The following is an 18,411-nucleotide window of genomic DNA, read 5'->3' as shown; positions in this document are numbered from 1 at the left end:
AAAAGATGGGGTGTATTTGCTAAAATGAAAATTATTTGAGAAGAAATTATCTGAAGAGATGGGAAGAAAAGTTTACCATCTATTAAAAATCCAAAAATATTGCAAAACTTAAACCAATCATGTTAGAAGATACCAAAAGCCAGACTGGGTAAACATATATAGAATTCTATAAGTTACAGCAATACTAAAAATGTTCAAAAAAGATGTCAGAGATGAAAATTGAGTTCTATGGGGAAGTATTACTTTTTGGTAATACGAAACTACAGGGATATCATGATACATGTTGTTAATAAAAATGATAAATCAATTCAGAAATTACAAAGAATTAACGAACTAATGTATGTCTAATTATGTTAAAATGACCTCTCCTTATCAAATCATTACATTTGTGTGAAATCTTAAGGTTTGACTACAACAATTTAGAAAGGGCTTTCTGTATTTAATATTTCATGATTTATTTCAAAATTTACCATTTTGATTTTGACAGAAGCCTTTTTCTGTTAATCTTTATATAAGTACCTGCATGGTGAAAGCAATTTATTGATCGGAGTACTTGCTCCCTGTAAATTATTGTTTTATTTATTATACAGTGACAGCACATTACTTGGGAGATTAAAGGTGTTTTTCATCACATTTCTGGAAAACTTGATGAAATTACAACACTGATCACTGCATGAAATTACAAGTTTCTGTAACAAACTTTCTATGTCTATGTAATACATGGAAGGTTAATTCAATTGATGGAAGGAAGACTATTCCCTATGTTATTTAGATTTTATTGAAATACAAGACATTCTAACTAGAGATGGAAAAGTTTGGGCAAAGGTCTAAATTACTCACATGTGCTGGCCAAACAGTTGGTTGTGAGTCGTCAGGCTTGATAGACTTTTCCACTTTGGCGTATTTTTCCACCTTAAAGAAAACAGTGATTGAAAAAGAAAACAAAAAGTAAGTAATAATGGTCATCTTGGGCCAGAGTTAATGTCAACCTAGTCCAGCTTCTTGTTTTAAACAGTGGCTAACAGGAGAGTCTTCAAAAATGAAGAAAACCTCATCTCTGTATGCATTTTTCAGAAAAAGTAAATTGGAGAACCTTCAGGACTTTACATTTACTCTGTTACATCGTACTTGATGTATGAAACTTAAGCTACGTTTCACACTTTTGTTAAGAGTACAGATTTAAACCACTGCCTGCAGTGTGGAACGGCTATAGAATTTCACAACAGTAGTTAACTCCAGACTCTGATTAGGTCAAACACAACACTGCTGAAGCACAAAGGTAGAGAAGGCATATGCAAACTTACAGCATCATTCGATGTGTAATGTACACTCCTGCCACCCACTATTAAGCCCAAACCTACAAACTCAGTTAATCCACTGACCCCTACTGTCTGGTAGCAGTATACGTTCTGACAGTGCCAAAAAACGAGAAGGTGCACATCCCTGAGATGTGAATGCACACAGACTGATCAGAAGAATTCTCAATTAGAATTCTCCATATAAAAAATTAAACTATTGAAAATAGTTTATAGTATAGTATCCTAGAGTATAGCATGTCCTATAGTATAGCATGTCAAGAAAAATTTCTACCAGGCTGAGAAGTAACTCCTTTTAAAACACATTCCTTAACTCTTAAAAAAAAAAAAAAAGGAATATTATCAACAGAATTTCATATGGACATTGATCCTACAGATCAACAGTCAGTTTGCCCTGTTTGTCTTATCCAAACTATCACACTGCAGTTGCAATGTATTCCAGTGTAGCTTAGCTTGTGTTTTATCTTACACTACAGAAAATTCATTTCAAATGTTAAAATCTTTAAAATTCTTGTTGTTTGATCCCAGCTAGTCTTCAGTCACTTCCTTCTTTATGCAATACAATGTTGAATACAATTGCTAATAAATTGCTAAAGATAACAACCAAACTTACATCCACTTCAGAAGGTGCAGTCAAGTAGCAAGGGTTCTGTTTCCACATATCTACACACTGGAAGACGAATAAAGTGGTATTAGTGTACTAAATTTGTAAATAAACAGTTAACAAGTTCACCTACCTATGTCTCAGAACACTTACATTTCCAGCTTTAGAAATTTTGAGGTCATACTGCTGGGTGCCTTTCCTCTCCTTCCTTTTCTGTAAGTAGTCAAGTATTCTGAGCTGTGGTGGCGTTGAATAGTGACCTACTTCCTGCTGCCTGTTCAAAGATGACCTTGAGTACCTTTTGAAACACCTAAGGTAGAATAACAGATAAGACTGTAAAAACATCAAAACTGAATTTCCCACTGCCTAAGTACAAGCACAAAAACATGCAGGGAAATGCTATTAACATTGAGACTAGAAAACAGCTTTTCCATATTCATTTAAAATCACAATTCTTGACTGTACAACATAAACTTGATTTTGTATTTTTGAGAATAATATACTAGTATTCTGTTCATATGTTTCAGTGCTAAGAATGGGGTTATTTTTGAAATGCATAATTACATTGTCAAAATAATTAACTATATAAAACGCTACTGACCTTATAAGATTTGTATATTACCAAAGATTTTAGTCCTGCCAAAAGATCCATGTACTGCTTACGTGACTAGGAAGTTATAAATACAGGAACTACTCTTCGTTCTTTGTTTCAAACCCAACCCTTTGGCACATTAATGCTATCCGGGACATCCATTTAACACCTCTGCGTACTTTTGTAATGGAATGCTCGTTGACCACTATGCTCTAATTTTTAAGAGCAGCTTGATCAATTTGTCTATTTACAATTAGCACCACTAGTTGTACATTAGGATAATACGTCAATGCGTTCTAGTTTTAAATATATTTTGGTAATTCTAGCAGACCATTAGTACTTTTCATTCCACAGAATGAACGCACCTCTTTTACTAAGAAAAATTAAACCATTCCAAGCTTTTGTGGAAAAAAAAGTGAACCACCAGGCACAGAAGTTAAACAACTTCGACATTTTGTACATAGCGTGTTCCACATTACTTATAAATCTATTAAGATTCTAATATGTCAACACTTCTGTTTAGCCTATAAACCTCAAAAAATAAATAATTCCTTTGATTTCCTTGTTTAGCGTTAAAATTTTACATAGTTTTTAAAGAATCAGACAACATGCAACACATCCATTTATATACTTCATATTGAGATGCCATTTGACTCATTTTACATATGAATTAAGCAAAAGGACAAGATCGAAACTACCATATTATGTCTTATGTTAAAATAACATACACGCTTTTGATATACAAAAATAAGCATACTGCAGTTTCTACTACTAAGCGAAACTTAGTAATACATACTTACACTACAAAACTGAACATTTGAAAATAAGATAATCTCACTAGTTCCAATATTCCAAGTATTTAAGCAGATATTGAGCAGTGCTTATGTTTTTCTTTGAAACACCCCCATAAAAACTTGAAAGAGTCTCAACATGCTTCACACTACGAAATACCTTTTCATGGGGCGAGTATTCATTTTCTGCTTGTTGTACAGGAGTCTGTTTGTAGTACAGGTCACTGCTATTGAAGGATCAAGACACAAAGGCTCTGCTGTAGCCAAAATAAGTTGACTCTCAAGTAGAAGTTTGTCCTCCTGTAATATATAGAATTATTAATAAATGTAAAAATAGGAAGACTTTTACATTAAGTTAATATACACCTATGCATAACACGCACGTTATCTTAAATAGAAGAAATTATTTGCTGATACTCAACAAGAGAAAATACTCAACACTTAAGTATCACTAACAGTTATTACAAGTTACAGAACTTTGTTTGGGGGTTTCTAACAGAAAAAAAAATATTTTTCAGTAGGTTCTATTTTCCTTTCTGTTTTTTAATAACAGTAATGGTAACAAAGTTAATTTTCTCTTAGTGATTTATCTTGATGGACTAGCAATAGTGTCATAAAGATTATCTGCCTGGAACTTTAGATTACAATTTGAAATGGATTTGAGCAAGATTGTGGGTCTGAAAGACCAATGAGTACGCTGCCAGCACCATGCTCTTTAGCATTTAACTAACTCTAATTTTCCAAGCCTAGTTACCAAGATTCTCTTTACTATAATAATATAATTAGGAAAGTGCCACTAGAGGAGCAACTGGAGGACTAGAGGAGCAATTAGACAATAACTGCTGCTCTGGAGCTTTATATTGATGACAAACGAAGTAAGGTAAACTATTTAGAGTACCTGCAACACTGTCATTCTGCATTACCAAAAAATAAGGTCTAATTCTATTAACAACTATTGTTTTCTGTGGCATCTCAGGGAAAGATACTACTGACAAACAACTCTCTGGTGCATGTAGCATGCACCACTGCGCACATCACTAGCAGTTTGAATAAATCCAGAATATCAGTTTTGCTTATCAGATTTTATGAAATTAAGTACATTCACCACATCACTGTAAATTATTAAAATAACTGTTGACTCACCTGTGTCCATTTGTGGTTGTCACTTGTTATAGAATGCACATCACAAATTAAAGTCTGATGAGAAAGACATAATTGTAGTTAGCTTTCAACAAAGTAGGAAGAGTTCTTAATATATATTCAGTAACAGCTCTTATCAAGTCTGGGAACTACCGTAACACTGAGAAATGACTTAAAACACTTCTCACCTGCATTGTAGGACGCAAAAGAATGTGCTTGCTTTGGTATGTTGGAGATTTCATGTTACCAGACTGCCTATAGTCACGGATTTCTGCTATGACACATCCACAATGAAAAATATTAACCTAGTTGAAACAAAGAGCAACTTGTAAATACTCAAATATTTACTCATCTGCCTCAGCCCTGGCCTCCATATAGTTTGTTACATATTATATAGTATTTATTGATACTATGGATAAAACTACTAATTTTGACAAAATCATAGGTCTTGGCAAGATCATAGGTCAACATACCTAAACAGACCTAACATACAAGCTTCAAATGTTTTGTTTTCATGTATCAGCAATGTAGTTTTAAGAAATTCCCATGCCAAATATTTCATGACAAAACAGAACAAAGGACATTTTGCTAGAACACAGAATCCAAGTTGTCTGGCAGCCTAAATAATAGCAACTCCTTCTATTCCTTTCTCCCCAATATTTATGAATTACCTTTTTATAGTTATCAATCAAGTATTTATTTGGGGCATTAAATATTTTGGTTCCAAATGAGCAAGTGTTTCATGTTTTGTTGTTGGAATCACGTATGTGAAGGATTCGTAGTTCAAAGTCTATCTAGGTACAAAACAACTTATTTTTTAAAAACAAAACTTTCAAACCTGAGATTTTTCTAAAAGATCAACCAGAATTGGTGGTAGCTCCTCTGCATCCAAATATTCAAGCAGTTCGCCTTCCTCATAAGGCAGCCGTATGGTCTCAGAATCTGGATTTGAACAAAACATTGCTTTTCATTTGCCTTTCAAGTTCAGACTATAACAATGTGAAATCTCAAACAAGCTTGCCACAGAACAAAGCAGGGCTTATGGAAACTTATTAAAATTGCTGCTTTTTTCATAATATTAATTTTTACATCCATTTCTGTTCTCAGAACATGATTTTTTTTTCTTACTGAGCTAGATAGCAATGCTCCTTTATAGCTCAATGGAACAAAGTTTTGCTCCCAAGTGAGACACTATAGATTCTTATTGCCTACTACAGTACCAGGTAGCGTGAAGACGCAATCAAAATGGAATGTCTATCCTTTCACTAGACTTAAATAATTTCTTTCACTCTTCCTTACAGAAGGTACATGAAGTGAGAGAAACTCAGATGAGGAACTCAGGATGAAATGGGAACAGATACAAAGCTAGGTGGAAATAAGAGAGGAAAGCTATCAAAAACATTCATACGTATGGATTTATAGTACACTGCTAGAAACTGTTTACAAGCGCCTCACAGCTGTATGCAGATTTGCAGTTCAAGTACAGGTGTTTTATTTTTAAACAAGGAATTGCATTATCAACACTTAAATATATGCAACAGCAACACAGTCCAACTATTTACAAAGTATTCTGAATAGTTTTAAAAATTAAATAGCAAAAATATTACCTGAACCATTTTTTCCCCTGAGCATAAGTGAGTAACCCTCATTTCCTGGATAGAGGTTCACTACCAGACATGACAACGTCTCCTGCATAACCAGCTTCTCAAGTAAATTCACATTTCGCCTCAGCTTCTGCTTTAAAAGTAAACATTGCTCATGAACATAATACTATCAAGTAATTAGAAGCATTAAAAACAGTTGCCAGAATCTGAGTAATATTTATTTTAATGTTGAAGTATGTATCAAAACAAGCCCAGTTAAATTTAGTTTAGCAGAATTCAATACAATGTATTATGTATTATTGTACATACTTACACACCCTTTTTTTTAGAATCACTCCTTTCAATTCAAAAAACTTTAAGTGCGCACAAAACGATTAGCAAGAATGGTCCTTGGCTAAGATTTACAGTGTTGCAAATCTATGGTGCAACTTTATTTGGTATCATTATTATACATTATACACTCCTTGATAACAACAACAAAGTATTTACTACTCTCAAATATTCCTAACAAGCAAATACTCCTTTTCCAGACTAAAATCTTACTGCCTTTTACAGTTTAGAAATAATGCAAACTACCACAAAGGAAAGCACGATATCCTTGTCTCTAAATTGGACAGAGATAGATTTGATGGATGGACCACTCCATCCATCCCTGGTGGATAAGGAATTGGCTGGATGGTTGCCCTCAAAGTGTTGTGGTCAGTGGCTCAACATCCAGGTGGAGACCAGCTATGAGCAGTGTTCCTCAAAGGTCAGAATTAGGACTGGAGCTATTTAACATCTTAGTCATGGACAATGAAGAAAATTGAGTGTACCCTCAGCAAGTTTACCAACAAGCTGTGTGGTCAACATGCCAGAGGGTAGGGATGCCTGCCAGAGGGACCTGGACAGACTTGCGAGGTGGGCCTGTGCAAACCTCATGAAGTTCAACAAGGCCAAGTGCAAGCCAACAGTATCCTGGGCTGCATCAAAAGAAGCGTGCCCAGCAGGTCGAGGGAGATGATTGTCCCCCTCTGCTCTGCTCTTGTGAGACCCCACCTGGAGCCCTGCGCTCAGCTCTGGGGCCCCCAGCTCAAGAAGGACATGGATCTGTTGGAGAGAGTCCAGAGGAGGGCCACGAGGATGATCAGAGGGCTGGAGCACCTCTGTTACGTGCACGGCTTCAATTTTCAGAAAAATCACTGAGTACAGAGTAGAGCTATTGCCTCTTCACTTACACCTAGCATGAAATATCCTGGGATACAGTAACTGCCCTTTGAAAACAAAGTCAACTCTCAACTCCTCTGATATCTTCATTCTTAGCAATTGAGATACTGTCATCTTTTGATGGAAACGTTTTGATTTCCATGTTGGAAAGATCACTCATTTCATATTTAGTTGTGCAATGGCATTAGGAGGGAAATAGAAAGGGACTTGTGAATTATGTAAGACTTGATTTAAAAAAGATCACCAGGTTATGTAAGGCACGTTAAGAAAATTATTTGTTGTAAAATTATGTTTAAAAATTAAAAAGCAAATAAAAATAAATCCATTTGGATCTCATTGGGACAGAATTAAAACAGCCTCTAGAAGTTATTAATAATACTGTTAATATTTCTAATACAACTTTATTTTCATGAGCTTAATAAAAAAAGATTATTCAACTAATGACATTATTCCATGAAATCACAGGCCCAGAATTATTTAAACTTACTAGCAATCACTAAAAAATTCTATAGAACAATTTACCTTTTTTCCCCAGAAATTTGTTCACATGTACAAGAAATAAGAAATAATTATTTTTACAGGAGGCCTCTGCTCATTAAACCTAAGATAAGTAAAATATATAATGGTAATTCAATTGTAAAAATTATTACGTTGACCTAATCACATTACTCAGTGAACAACATGTTAGGTTTGTTTTTATTTTATTTTTATTGTTCAGTAACAGTTAGCCAGTTATGACTTGGCAGGTCTTTTCTCGCCTTTTTTGGGGGGGGAGGGGGGGGAGAATGGCAGAAGACCAGAGAAAGGAAAGGACAATCAAACAGACCTGAGAACATTTTTGGCATTGCATTCATATGAACTAAATTTCTTAGGATGGATGCTTGGCACGTTTTAAAATAATAATGCCTCTCCAAGACTTTGGAGTAAATTGGTGTTTTTGGTGTACAAAAAATGGCGTTCCAAAAATAATTAGCAGGTAAAATTACTTTTCAGTAAGCACGAAGACGGCAATAGCCACAAAAGGACCTTTCTCCTTTGAGCTGGCTTTTGGAGGTAGTAGCTCAGAGCGGGTATTAAGCTCAGATCTTGTCTGGAACCATTTTAAAGATCAAGAAGTGGATTGAGGTGTATTAAACTTCTCAAACGTTCACCGCAGTATGTTGCAAGGATTCAGACACAGAGGCACAAGGCAGTTACACTACCTTGGCTGCATCAGCTAATAAGCTAACACTCCTAACCCTCTCTGAATCAGCAGAAAAGCAGCACTCCTCCCTCTGTGAACACACTGCAGTGACTGTGTAATGGGTGGGAAGCAGCACAGAGAAGCACAGGTGCTGTCTTCCTCTTCCAGTGACTTATGAAGACTACCACTGAATAAAGAATACTGAGTGACTCCTCTCTAAGAAGACTGAGACAGTGTTTTTATGCTATGCTTGCTATTACTCCATCCATGGCTATGTTTGTAACATTGCTTTAATATCTTATCCTCTGACAGTGCACCATTCTTGCACAAAATTCTGATTTTATCTTTATTATGGCTGCTGTTCTTGTCTCTCACTATAACATCTTAAGTCAATTTTTCATTGCCTGTTTTACAGCTTCTGACCAATTCTTCAAATTGATCATCTCCATAAAAAGCTCTTGCGGGTATTTACCATCTTTATGAAATGCAAGCCTAAAAAAAACCCTCAAACCCCATTACCCCGGGTTCTTCCCTTGACTTCTGACATATTTCATTAACCCCAGCATCACCTTACAAATGCATAGAACATGCAAGAACAGATTCCCTTTTAAGAGAGAACAAGATTCAGATCAGAACAGATTCTTTTATTCTCTGCAGGGCCTGACAAGTGAATAACTTGTCTATTAACAAGAGATTGTCTGTGCTCACCATCATAATCTTCTATAAACTCATGAGTTCATAGTTTCTCTGATTTTTCAGTAATTAGAGAAAATCAGAATTCAAAGTTTTTCATGTCTGTTATTTTTACCGCAGAGTCATCAGTTTATGGCAAGTTTGCTGAACAGCCATCATAACTTTGGTGCCATCACTTTTTCAAAATCTTAGAGGGTTACAGATGTCACTGTATGTACCTTGTCCCAGGGAAGTGGTGACATCACTGTCCCTGGGGGTGTTCAAAGAAAGGTTGGTGGTCATGGTGCTTAGGGGCATGGTTCAGTGGGTGACATTGGCAGTTGGGGGATGGTTGGACCAGATGATCTTGAAGGTCTCTTGCACCCTTTATGATTCTATGACTTTTCTATTCTAAAATTTAAAAATTACTGTCTTGTTCTGTTCCTTTCAATCTGTAGCATTGAGGAAAAAAACAGCAGACAGACTCAGGTTTTTGATCTATTTTTTTTTAAGTGAGTATCCAGCATTTCCTATTTTCAGGGAGCAGATGCCTTCTAAGTGTTTTCTTCTGTTAGATAATTTAAGGAAAAATTTTGAGAGGTCAAGATTTGTTCAAAGTGAAATCACAACTCTTATACTCAAATTATTTCAGAATACTTCCTTTAGGGTAAACATTTAAGAATTAGTTTTCACATACGTTTCTTCTTATATCATAGATGTTCTTTTCTCAGGTACTGAGAGGCAGTGGTGGCGGTGGGTATGGATTGAAAAACTCATTCCACAATTATGCAGTTCTGATGGCTTTATATGAAGTCTACCATTTTCAAAATGCTTAGAATAACCCATATACTGAAATCTACAATTATTCTTTGAGGGAAAAAAGAGTAATCATAAGATGCCCAACCCTGGAGGCGTTACTTAAAGACTTCCTAAGGTATAGCAGCAGCGTAGCTAACTACAAGTCAGTCTCAGTGCAGGAATTACCAGGGGAAATTACATGGCCACTGTTATACACAAAGGAAGATTAAATATGACTGGTTGCATGAGACAAGGTTCTGATCTAAGAGCAACAAGGATTATTTAGTATTTTTGTTCTCTTACATAAATATGCAATTATATATTTTAATCAGAGAATTAAGCATTCAACATAAAGAAATTAAGTATAATATTATTATAACCTAAAGATTATCACAACTTTTTAAACAATTCTTTAAAATTTAAAATTTCACATTAGTAAAACATATGTGATTTCTTCACATCTAAGAACATACGACTATTTTTGCTTGAAATTCAGAACCAATTTCTTTCCTCTCTTCGCATGGTTTGTTCAACAGAGTCAAAGAGATCACAATTTTATTTTCTCTCAACCTCAACAGAAGTATCAACTACATGAAAATTAACTGTGTGAACCGTGACAAGCATTGTTCTTTCAGAAAACTGAAAGAGCAAAGCAGAGTTTTGTATATATTGACAAAAAAACCCAACCCTACAATTCAGAAGATGCCTCCTTTTGCGGAGGCATTGTTATTTGGTTACAAAACACAAGGAGTATACTGAAGCCTAAGGATGTTTGTGACCTCATTGAATCTAAATCAGATTCTTAGAGAAGACTGCAACTACTAGATAAGTGCAGAGACTAGTATTATTGTAGCTATTAAAGACAAGACCCACAGAGTCTCCACAAAAGATTTCAGTTTCATAAGTAACACCTAAGATAAGCTTTAACAGATCAAACTTGAGGAATGCTGTGATCTAAAAAGGCTGTTTCACACTAATGAGGTTTGGTTTTCTTCAGAGTAGATTATCATCGCCAAGTGTTACATCACCTCACACGTGCTAGTTACATGTAAGAAGATAACATTTTACACAGCTCCCCAAATATATCCAACAGTGTGCATCATTATCATTAGAGACTAACCAAGGAAAAAAACAACACCAAAACAAAGAAAAAGCCCTCACCATTATGTGGTGAGGTATCATGTGGGGAATGAGTAACAATGATACCTGAACATCTGCCAGCGTGGGGAACAGTCCCTAGGAACCCTTGTATACCAAAGTAGCAGATGTACTATTTGTTATTTCTGTACTAGTCCAACATGGAAAATCAAATGACTTAATTCCAGTGATTTTCATTAACACTGTTCTGAAACTTTCATTACTTTGAGATATTTTCATGCTTGCTCACTGATGTTGCCCTCTAACAGGTCCACACAGTAGCAACTACCTACCTAGCCTAAATCCTTCCAGCCCACAGCCCAAGTCTCTTTCCACATTTGTGCCTACAACAATTCCAAAATTATTTTATATTTATGTCAACGTTTAGGTACAGCAGTACTGCACAGGAATCTAAAGGACACAAATTGCTCTAGAGAATCACTTCAGCATAACTACTACTCTCACTAGCATGCATGTGAACAAATGGGAAGCCTGGACTAATAGAGGATGAGTAATTTATTAGTCCTTTGTGAATGAGTGTGGAAAATTTGGTGTTCCCTATGCACACCAAAAGCAAACAAGAATATAAATGACCAAACTGCAGGCTAGGAAACATGAACATGGGAGAAAGGTCGCATTACAAGAGTTAAGATACAACTGAAAAATAACACTCAGTATGAATGAAAAGATTGCTTCTGAATGGACAACATACTTCGAATTTGTATCATCAAAGTGATGCAGTAGTGGAACAGAAGCTTTGACAGTTCTGTATATCAAAACCTGTAAGGTCATTGGCCAGTCTCTAGTCAGAACACTATTTCCTTGTTGTACACTGAGATGACCGAGCAGTCCTATACTCATGGATGAGGTTTCACAACAGCACTGTCTTCCAAACTTTGCATCTCAATCTTTGAGCTTCTCATTTTCAGTAATTAGAATACACAACGTACGACCAAGATAACTATCTTGGTTGGTTAACTATCCACATCTTAGTTCTGTGAATAAGGGGTCTAAATAGAAACTTTTGCTCTCATAAGCTTCCAATACCTCAATAAATAAGCCACTAAATAAAGATTAAGCAAGTTTTAATTCAGATCTTTATCAGCAATTATCCACTTCATCTACTGTGGTGCTAAAACTTTCCTCACTACTTTAATTTTATTAGAGTTGGGTAAGTTTGCTGAGCGCCTTCTGATTTAGCAACAACTATAGTATTAAAACCCTATGTTTTTCCAAGATTCCAGTCTAGCAAGCCCAATCTTCTCCCTGCTGCTCAAATATCTCGTTACTTATTTGCTGTTGATGGTTTAATCTTTTCACCTCTGTATTTTGCTTAACATCTTACTCACATTTGTGATATGAATCAGCATCATACCCTAAATAAAACTAACTACGTCAGAACCATTAAAAGAACTGCAGCTGCTCAATAATTGTAACATTTCATGCCCACTTCTCTTCCGATAGGTTTTTACTTCACCATGGGAAGCAGCAACACAACAGATTCCACAGCTGATTCTTCTCATTCCATTTGATATTCACAGTTCAGCAAAGTAGCTCACAGATCTTACACCTTTGATTTACTGTAGCTAAGCACGTCCAAGCTTCCTTGCTTAAGTTAAGATTTCACAAAACACTTTACCAGTTCACTGGTAACCCCAGGAAACAAACAAAAAACCCAACTGAATTTACAGCAGAGCACAGATTCTCAAGAAATTGTCTGCACATTTTTTCCACAGCAGTCATGCTAATCAAATGATTCAGAAACAGTGATACTGACAACAATGCTTGACATTTGCTTGCAACTGTGTCAGTGATGCACGACTGAAACAGAATAAACAGGTCACTCAAGCCAGACTAGGTCTTACTATTCACATATTACCCAACTACTTTAATAGCACTATCTGTTGCCTAATAAACTTCTTACACCTCTCCATTCTAGACTGTTCTTTTGAAATTTCTTTTTCACATAACAAAAAGCAACTCAAGAGCAAAACTGTCACAAGCCTATGCCAGCATTCTACTTTATTACCTTTAGGAACAGATTTAGGTTTATCAGGTAGTCACCAGCCCTCCCAGCACCATGTTCTTATTTCAAACTGAATTATGATGCTATAAAATACACAGTCAGTTTAGTCCACAAAAGTCATTAATTGTTGTTACTGAAGTCTTAGCCTTCACTAACTACTACAGCCACCAGCCTTCATTTTTTTTCAATAAAGGAATTAAGTGAAAAAGTCTATTCTGAACTTGCCCCATTAGACAGCAATGAAAAACCGTTCAGCAATTTCCACTTACCTTTATCTCAGGCTCTTTTTCACATTCTTCTATATATAAATCATAGAGTTTTTGAAATACAGATTTTCTGGAATAAAAAAAAAAAAGCTTAAAACGTAACCAAAATCAAACCAAATAAAAACTATTTAAAAATTAAATACCAAAACTCTTACTACCTTCCACTGGATAAATATTTTCTTTTGGGAGGTCTCTGACGGGCACTTTCAATGATATACTAAAAGAAAAAGAAAGAGATAAACTAAAATATAGTACATATATTACAAAGAAATGTAATTCTAGCTACCATGCAACTTTAGATCATTAATGGACATTGTTCTATGCATACAGTAAATAATTAACAGGGTAAATGACTAAAAATGTACTAAATGTGATCTACTGTATGCTATACTCAGTAACAAGGAAGAATCTCATTTTAGCAGTGAAACACTGCATTTCATGGCTGTAGCACGGCTTGCATGCAAAATCTTGATTTTACATCCACATTTTATATTGAAGTAGCTAATATTTGCTTAAGTTAACGTGCTAACTAACATACTGAAGCTAACTTGCTCAGATATCATCAATTTCATGTGTACTGGCTTGACAGTATTTACATATCAAGTATTCCCCAATATAACTAGCTGAGGGAGTTTTTTATTTTATCCTTGTCTTTTGCACTTATGCCAGGTTTCTCTATTTTATAGACCTGCATATTACAAATATAATTTTAATTAAAAAATACTAATAGTGTTCAAAGCAGCCATTACATCAGATGCCAGCATGAAAAGTAAAGGCACTTGCCTTTTCATTCCAACTGGGCTACCCTTAAAAACACAAACAGGATTTTACAACTTACTTCTGCCAGCTGTCTCCGAATTTAGAGCAATCACCACTGTACTGCTCCGTTTATTTCACAGCACACAGATTTGTTTGTTTCAAAAGGGGAAAACTTAAGTGCTGCAAGGTTTATCATCACTGTACCTGACAACATTCTCAGTTCAATGGGTAACAGACAATGACGTGACCTACCAATTTTAGTGAGAATTTTGCAAAACCAGTGTTACATATATGGGTTATTATTTATACACACACCACACACATTTACATGAACACACCCCCCTGCTTTTCACAGCTGCATTTTTATATTTCTTAAGTGTGAGCCCAACACATTATATGCAAATAACTATTCCTTACCTCTGCACGATCCAATGCCAGTTCTAAAGCTTGTTGCTGCAAGAATTATAAACAGGCTTTTTTTAGAATGTTAGCTGAAAAATCTCGTACATAAAAGCCACCACAAAAACCTCTATTACTACTGATATGAATTAATAGAAGATGGGCTCAAACATTCTTTCGCAGATACTAAACCTAGCAACTGAAACCTCTTGTAACTACATAAGCAGTAATTAATCCCGCTACCAAGCATCCACACTTGCAATGTTTTGGCTACATTATGAAATGTTAGAACAATGAAAGGCAGCTAGAATTAAAAGTGGGAATAGGAATTATGCCTAATAAAGATAACGATGAATATTAATCAAAATAATTACATACAAAAAATATAAAATCTGTTCTCCTTTAAGCTGGCTGCTATCTCCACATAAAGGTTAGACCAAAGTTTTCCTGAGCGGCAGCTCAGGAAGAAAACATTTAATGCATAGGCACGGATGCCAAAGATCAGGCATTTTTCTACAAGACATAAATGAAGATCTTGCACTCAGAACATTGCAATTTAGGAAGAGTTTCTTATTACATACTGTTAGGTGGTTGAAAACAAAGTCTCCGCTCCGAAATATCCTCCAAGAAAGAAATATCCGCTAAGAAATATGCCTAAACCTAACACACCAACATCCCAGCAAAAGCTTCCCTATATCCCATGGCATAGTATACTCAACAGCATTTATTTTAACAGATTTAACTCCTTTGTGGTGTCTTTAAAAAATACTTACTCAGGCTTTTTTACCATTCACCTACAGTATCTCTAACACAAAATTTCCTCCCCGTCCATGGAGAAAAAAGCACTTAATGATGTGCTATTACTCACTGCAACCTATCACCACAGGGCATTTTTAAAGTGACATTTTCATTTGAACACCTAAACAAACATTTGCTATATAAGCCCATCGGATAACTGCATGATTTCAGGCATTCTATTCACTGACTCTTAACACCAGGTAAAATCCATGGTAATACTGGTATTTGTCAATAGAAGAATACTAAAAAACAGTAGTGTGGAAGAAGGACGTGCACTTTGTACCCACTGTCTAACACTATACATGACTGAAAACACATCACTTTATGTGATGATTCCTGTGATGCAATGGACAACGAGTAAGTATTTAGGAAAAGTATTCACAAGCTATGAAAGAACATCACCGAAAAAAATGACAAAACTCTGAAGCGATAATTAAAATCGGAATTTTAAGAAAATCAAACATTAATGGCTTTCTTTTCATCAGGCAGACAGGTAATAGGCTACAAGGAAAAGATCTGAAAATACATTCTCTGAATCATAACTTACCATTGTAGTTGAAGCCAGGTGACCAAGTGGCAAAAGAAGTACTTAAGAAGTTTGGTGCAGTTGGTGAAGAATCATATTTTATGGTCACACCTGGGGTACTGAAAGATCAAGGAGAAAAAAATATCACTACAAAACTCATCATTTTATTCAAACACATCTTAAAGGGTTCATTGCACTTAAATCTCATCTGTATAGCATCTTCTCCTCCAAAAGCAAGAAAATTCTGTTCAGTCTAAGTGCAGAGGTTCCTATTCTAATGGCTGCTACTAATTCGCACAACCATTTTATGCTAGTTATACTAAAGTAATAGCAACTAATTGAAATTCCATAGCCAAGAACACTTTTCTGTTGTAGCAGTCTGCCTAGACACCCCTAACATCAAATCCAGAGATGCTTGACTCTTTAATGACAACTGGCCAGAATATTTAGCATACCCTATTAGTTTTTTTGTTTTGCTTTTATGAAGGTATTATTCCACAGACAACACCTCCACCTGCAGTGCCTCCTAGCACTGTTTTGAGATGTTATTTTAATACTGACTCACAGTAGGCTGTCAATTAGAAAGCGAATCAAATTTGCACAGCACCAGTGTGTCCCTTAGATGCCTTTGCCCTCAGATACTGTCCCTATGCCGTTTCATTTTAAAGTATGAAGAAAAAAAAAACAGGTCACAAACAGGATTTTTAAATCCTGTCTTTAGCAGCACTGTCAGTGAAGAGATGGGGAAAACTGAAGTCAATTTTACTTTGAAATTTGAACGTTACAGCACTCCAGTATATGTGAAACGTTTACTTAAGTAATCCCACCGTGCATAATGTCAGTTTGGGGAAACTCTTTCTGTCGCATCTGCCCTCCACATCAGCCTTGGGTTGGGCGGATGCCTTCAGGTGCCACCGCCTGCTCCCTCCCGCCTCCCCGAGCCTTTACTCAGCTCCTTCGCCGCGGTACCGATTCCTCCAGACAACACCGGCGGAGTGACTCAGAGCTGGGCACGGCTGGGACCTGCTGGCAGCCGCCTCCCCCGATCCCCGCCGCTTTCCGAGCAGCCTCCCGCACCCCCCCCACCCCGCCGCACGCTGAGCCCAGCCCCCAGGCCGGCGCCCGGCCGGCACGGGCGGAGAGCGGCCGGGCAAGAGCCGGGCCCGGCCCCACAGACGAGCGGGGCCAGGCCGCGCCGCCCCCGCACCGCCCCCCGCGGCCCTCCACGGCGCCGGGGGGGCCGCCCCCGCCCTCCCGGCCGGCCTCAGCCCCCCGCCGTCCCCCCGCGGTGGCGGTGCGTGCGGCGGGCCGGCTACCGGCGTGCCCGTTACCTGCCGGCCGGCCTGCCCCGGGGCCTGCCCGCCGCGCTGCGGCCCCCGCCGCCCGCTCATCCGCCCCCGCCTCAGCCCCCCGCGGCGCCCCCCGGCCGCTTCCGCCCCGCCGCTTCCGGGTCGGCGCCGGAAGGGGAGGGAGCGGTCGCCGTGGAGACGAGAGGGAGGGGGGAGGGAGAGGGAGGGAAGCGACTCGCGGCGTCGCCACGGAGACGGGGGCGGGGGCACGGAGACGCCCCGCCCCTCCAAGGCGGGCCCTGCCCTGTCCCAGCTCCGTGCCGTGCCCTCGGGTCCTGTCGCTGTCCCCAGAGAGCAGAGCTCAGCGCCTGCCCCTCCGCTCCCCTCGTGAGGGAGCTGCAGGCCGCCATGAGGCCTCCCCTCGGCCTGCTCTGCTCTGGGCTGAGCAAACCAAGGGACCTCACCCGCTACTCAGGTCTCTCTGCAAGGCTTCTCTACCATCAAAGGAGTCAGCAGCTCTTCCTAATTTAGCGTCATCTGCAAACCTACTTAGTATGCATTCAAGTCCTGCATCCAAGTCATTTATGAAAACAGAGAGAACTGGCCCTGAAATGGAGCCCTGGCAGTAACATGCCTGAAAACCTTTGTAGGCCAAAGGTTTCCAGTCGCTATAAAGATCAGATTTCCTTATGTCCCAGCAGCCCCCCCTACTACCAAATCCTTGTCATGTAAACCCAATGCATTCCTCCCCTTGCCTCTGTGAAAAGAATACTTAAGAACTATCAATAAAATGTACTCTTACATCACAATCATCAAAATCTTCACAAAGTTCATTTGCATCAAAGAAAGAGAGAAAGAGAAAGAGAAAAAAGAGAAAAAGAGAAAGAGAAAAAAGAAAAAGAAAGAGAGAGAGAGAGAGAGAAAGAAAAAGGAAGGAAGGAAGGAAAGGAAAGAAAGAAAGAAAGAAAGGAAAGAAAGAAAAAAAGAAAAGAAAGAAGAAAGGAAGGAAGGAAGGAAGGAAGAAAAGAAAGAAAGAAAAAAGAAAGAAAGAAAGAAAGAAAGAAAGAAAGAAAGAAAGAAAGAAAGAAAGAAAGAAAGAAAGAAAGAAAGAAAGAAAGAAAGAAAAAGAAAGAAAGAAAAGAAAGAAAGGAAAGAAAGAAAGAAAGAAAGGAAGGAAGGAAGGAAGAAAAGAAAGAAAAAAAAGAAAGAAAGAAAGAAAGAAAGAAAGAAAGAAAAAGAAAGGAAAGAAAGAAAATGAAAGAAAGAAAGAAAGAAAGAAAGAAAGAAAGAAAGAAAGAAAGAAAG

General features: G+C 37.6%; 1 protein-coding gene across 7 annotated transcripts in view; it reads right to left on the bottom strand.

The window, feature by feature from the left end:
* SUPT20H (SPT20 homolog, SAGA complex component) overlaps nucleotides 1-17,272 on the bottom strand; it is a 35,351-nt gene extending 18,079 nt beyond the window's left edge. For 4 of the 7 annotated variants that reach the window (XM_066989682.1, XM_066989684.1, XM_066989687.1 and 1 more), the window contains exons 1-13: nucleotides 17,149-17,272; nucleotides 15,839-15,936; nucleotides 14,512-14,547; nucleotides 13,494-13,552; nucleotides 13,339-13,405; nucleotides 6,051-6,180; nucleotides 5,282-5,385; nucleotides 4,632-4,748; nucleotides 4,447-4,500; nucleotides 3,464-3,603; nucleotides 2,074-2,230; nucleotides 1,930-1,986; nucleotides 841-912 (exon numbers count right to left, since the gene is read on the bottom strand). In XM_066989682.1, the coding sequence (XP_066845783.1) occupies nucleotides 841-912; nucleotides 1,930-1,986; nucleotides 2,074-2,230; nucleotides 3,464-3,603; nucleotides 4,447-4,500; nucleotides 4,632-4,748; nucleotides 5,282-5,385; nucleotides 6,051-6,180; nucleotides 13,339-13,405; nucleotides 13,494-13,552; nucleotides 14,512-14,547; nucleotides 15,839-15,841 (996 nt within the window). In that variant the 5' untranslated portion in view covers nucleotides 15,842-15,936; nucleotides 17,149-17,272. The remainder of the gene's footprint in view (nucleotides 1-840; nucleotides 913-1,929; nucleotides 1,987-2,073; nucleotides 2,231-3,463; nucleotides 3,604-4,446; nucleotides 4,501-4,631; nucleotides 4,749-5,281; nucleotides 5,386-6,050; nucleotides 6,181-13,338; nucleotides 13,406-13,493; nucleotides 13,553-14,511; nucleotides 14,548-15,838; nucleotides 15,937-17,148) is intronic. The other 3 variants (XM_066989685.1, XM_066989686.1, XM_066989688.1) reach the window with 1 other exon arrangement.
* Nucleotides 17,273-18,411: the final 1,139 nt, after the last annotated feature.

The sequence above is a fragment of the Anser cygnoides genome, chromosome 1 (assembly GCF_040182565.1).
Source record: "Anser cygnoides isolate HZ-2024a breed goose chromosome 1, Taihu_goose_T2T_genome, whole genome shotgun sequence".
In the NCBI taxonomy this organism is placed as follows: domain Eukaryota; kingdom Metazoa; phylum Chordata; class Aves; order Anseriformes; family Anatidae; genus Anser; species Anser cygnoides.
This window is presented reverse-complemented; position numbering and strand designations above follow the sequence as displayed.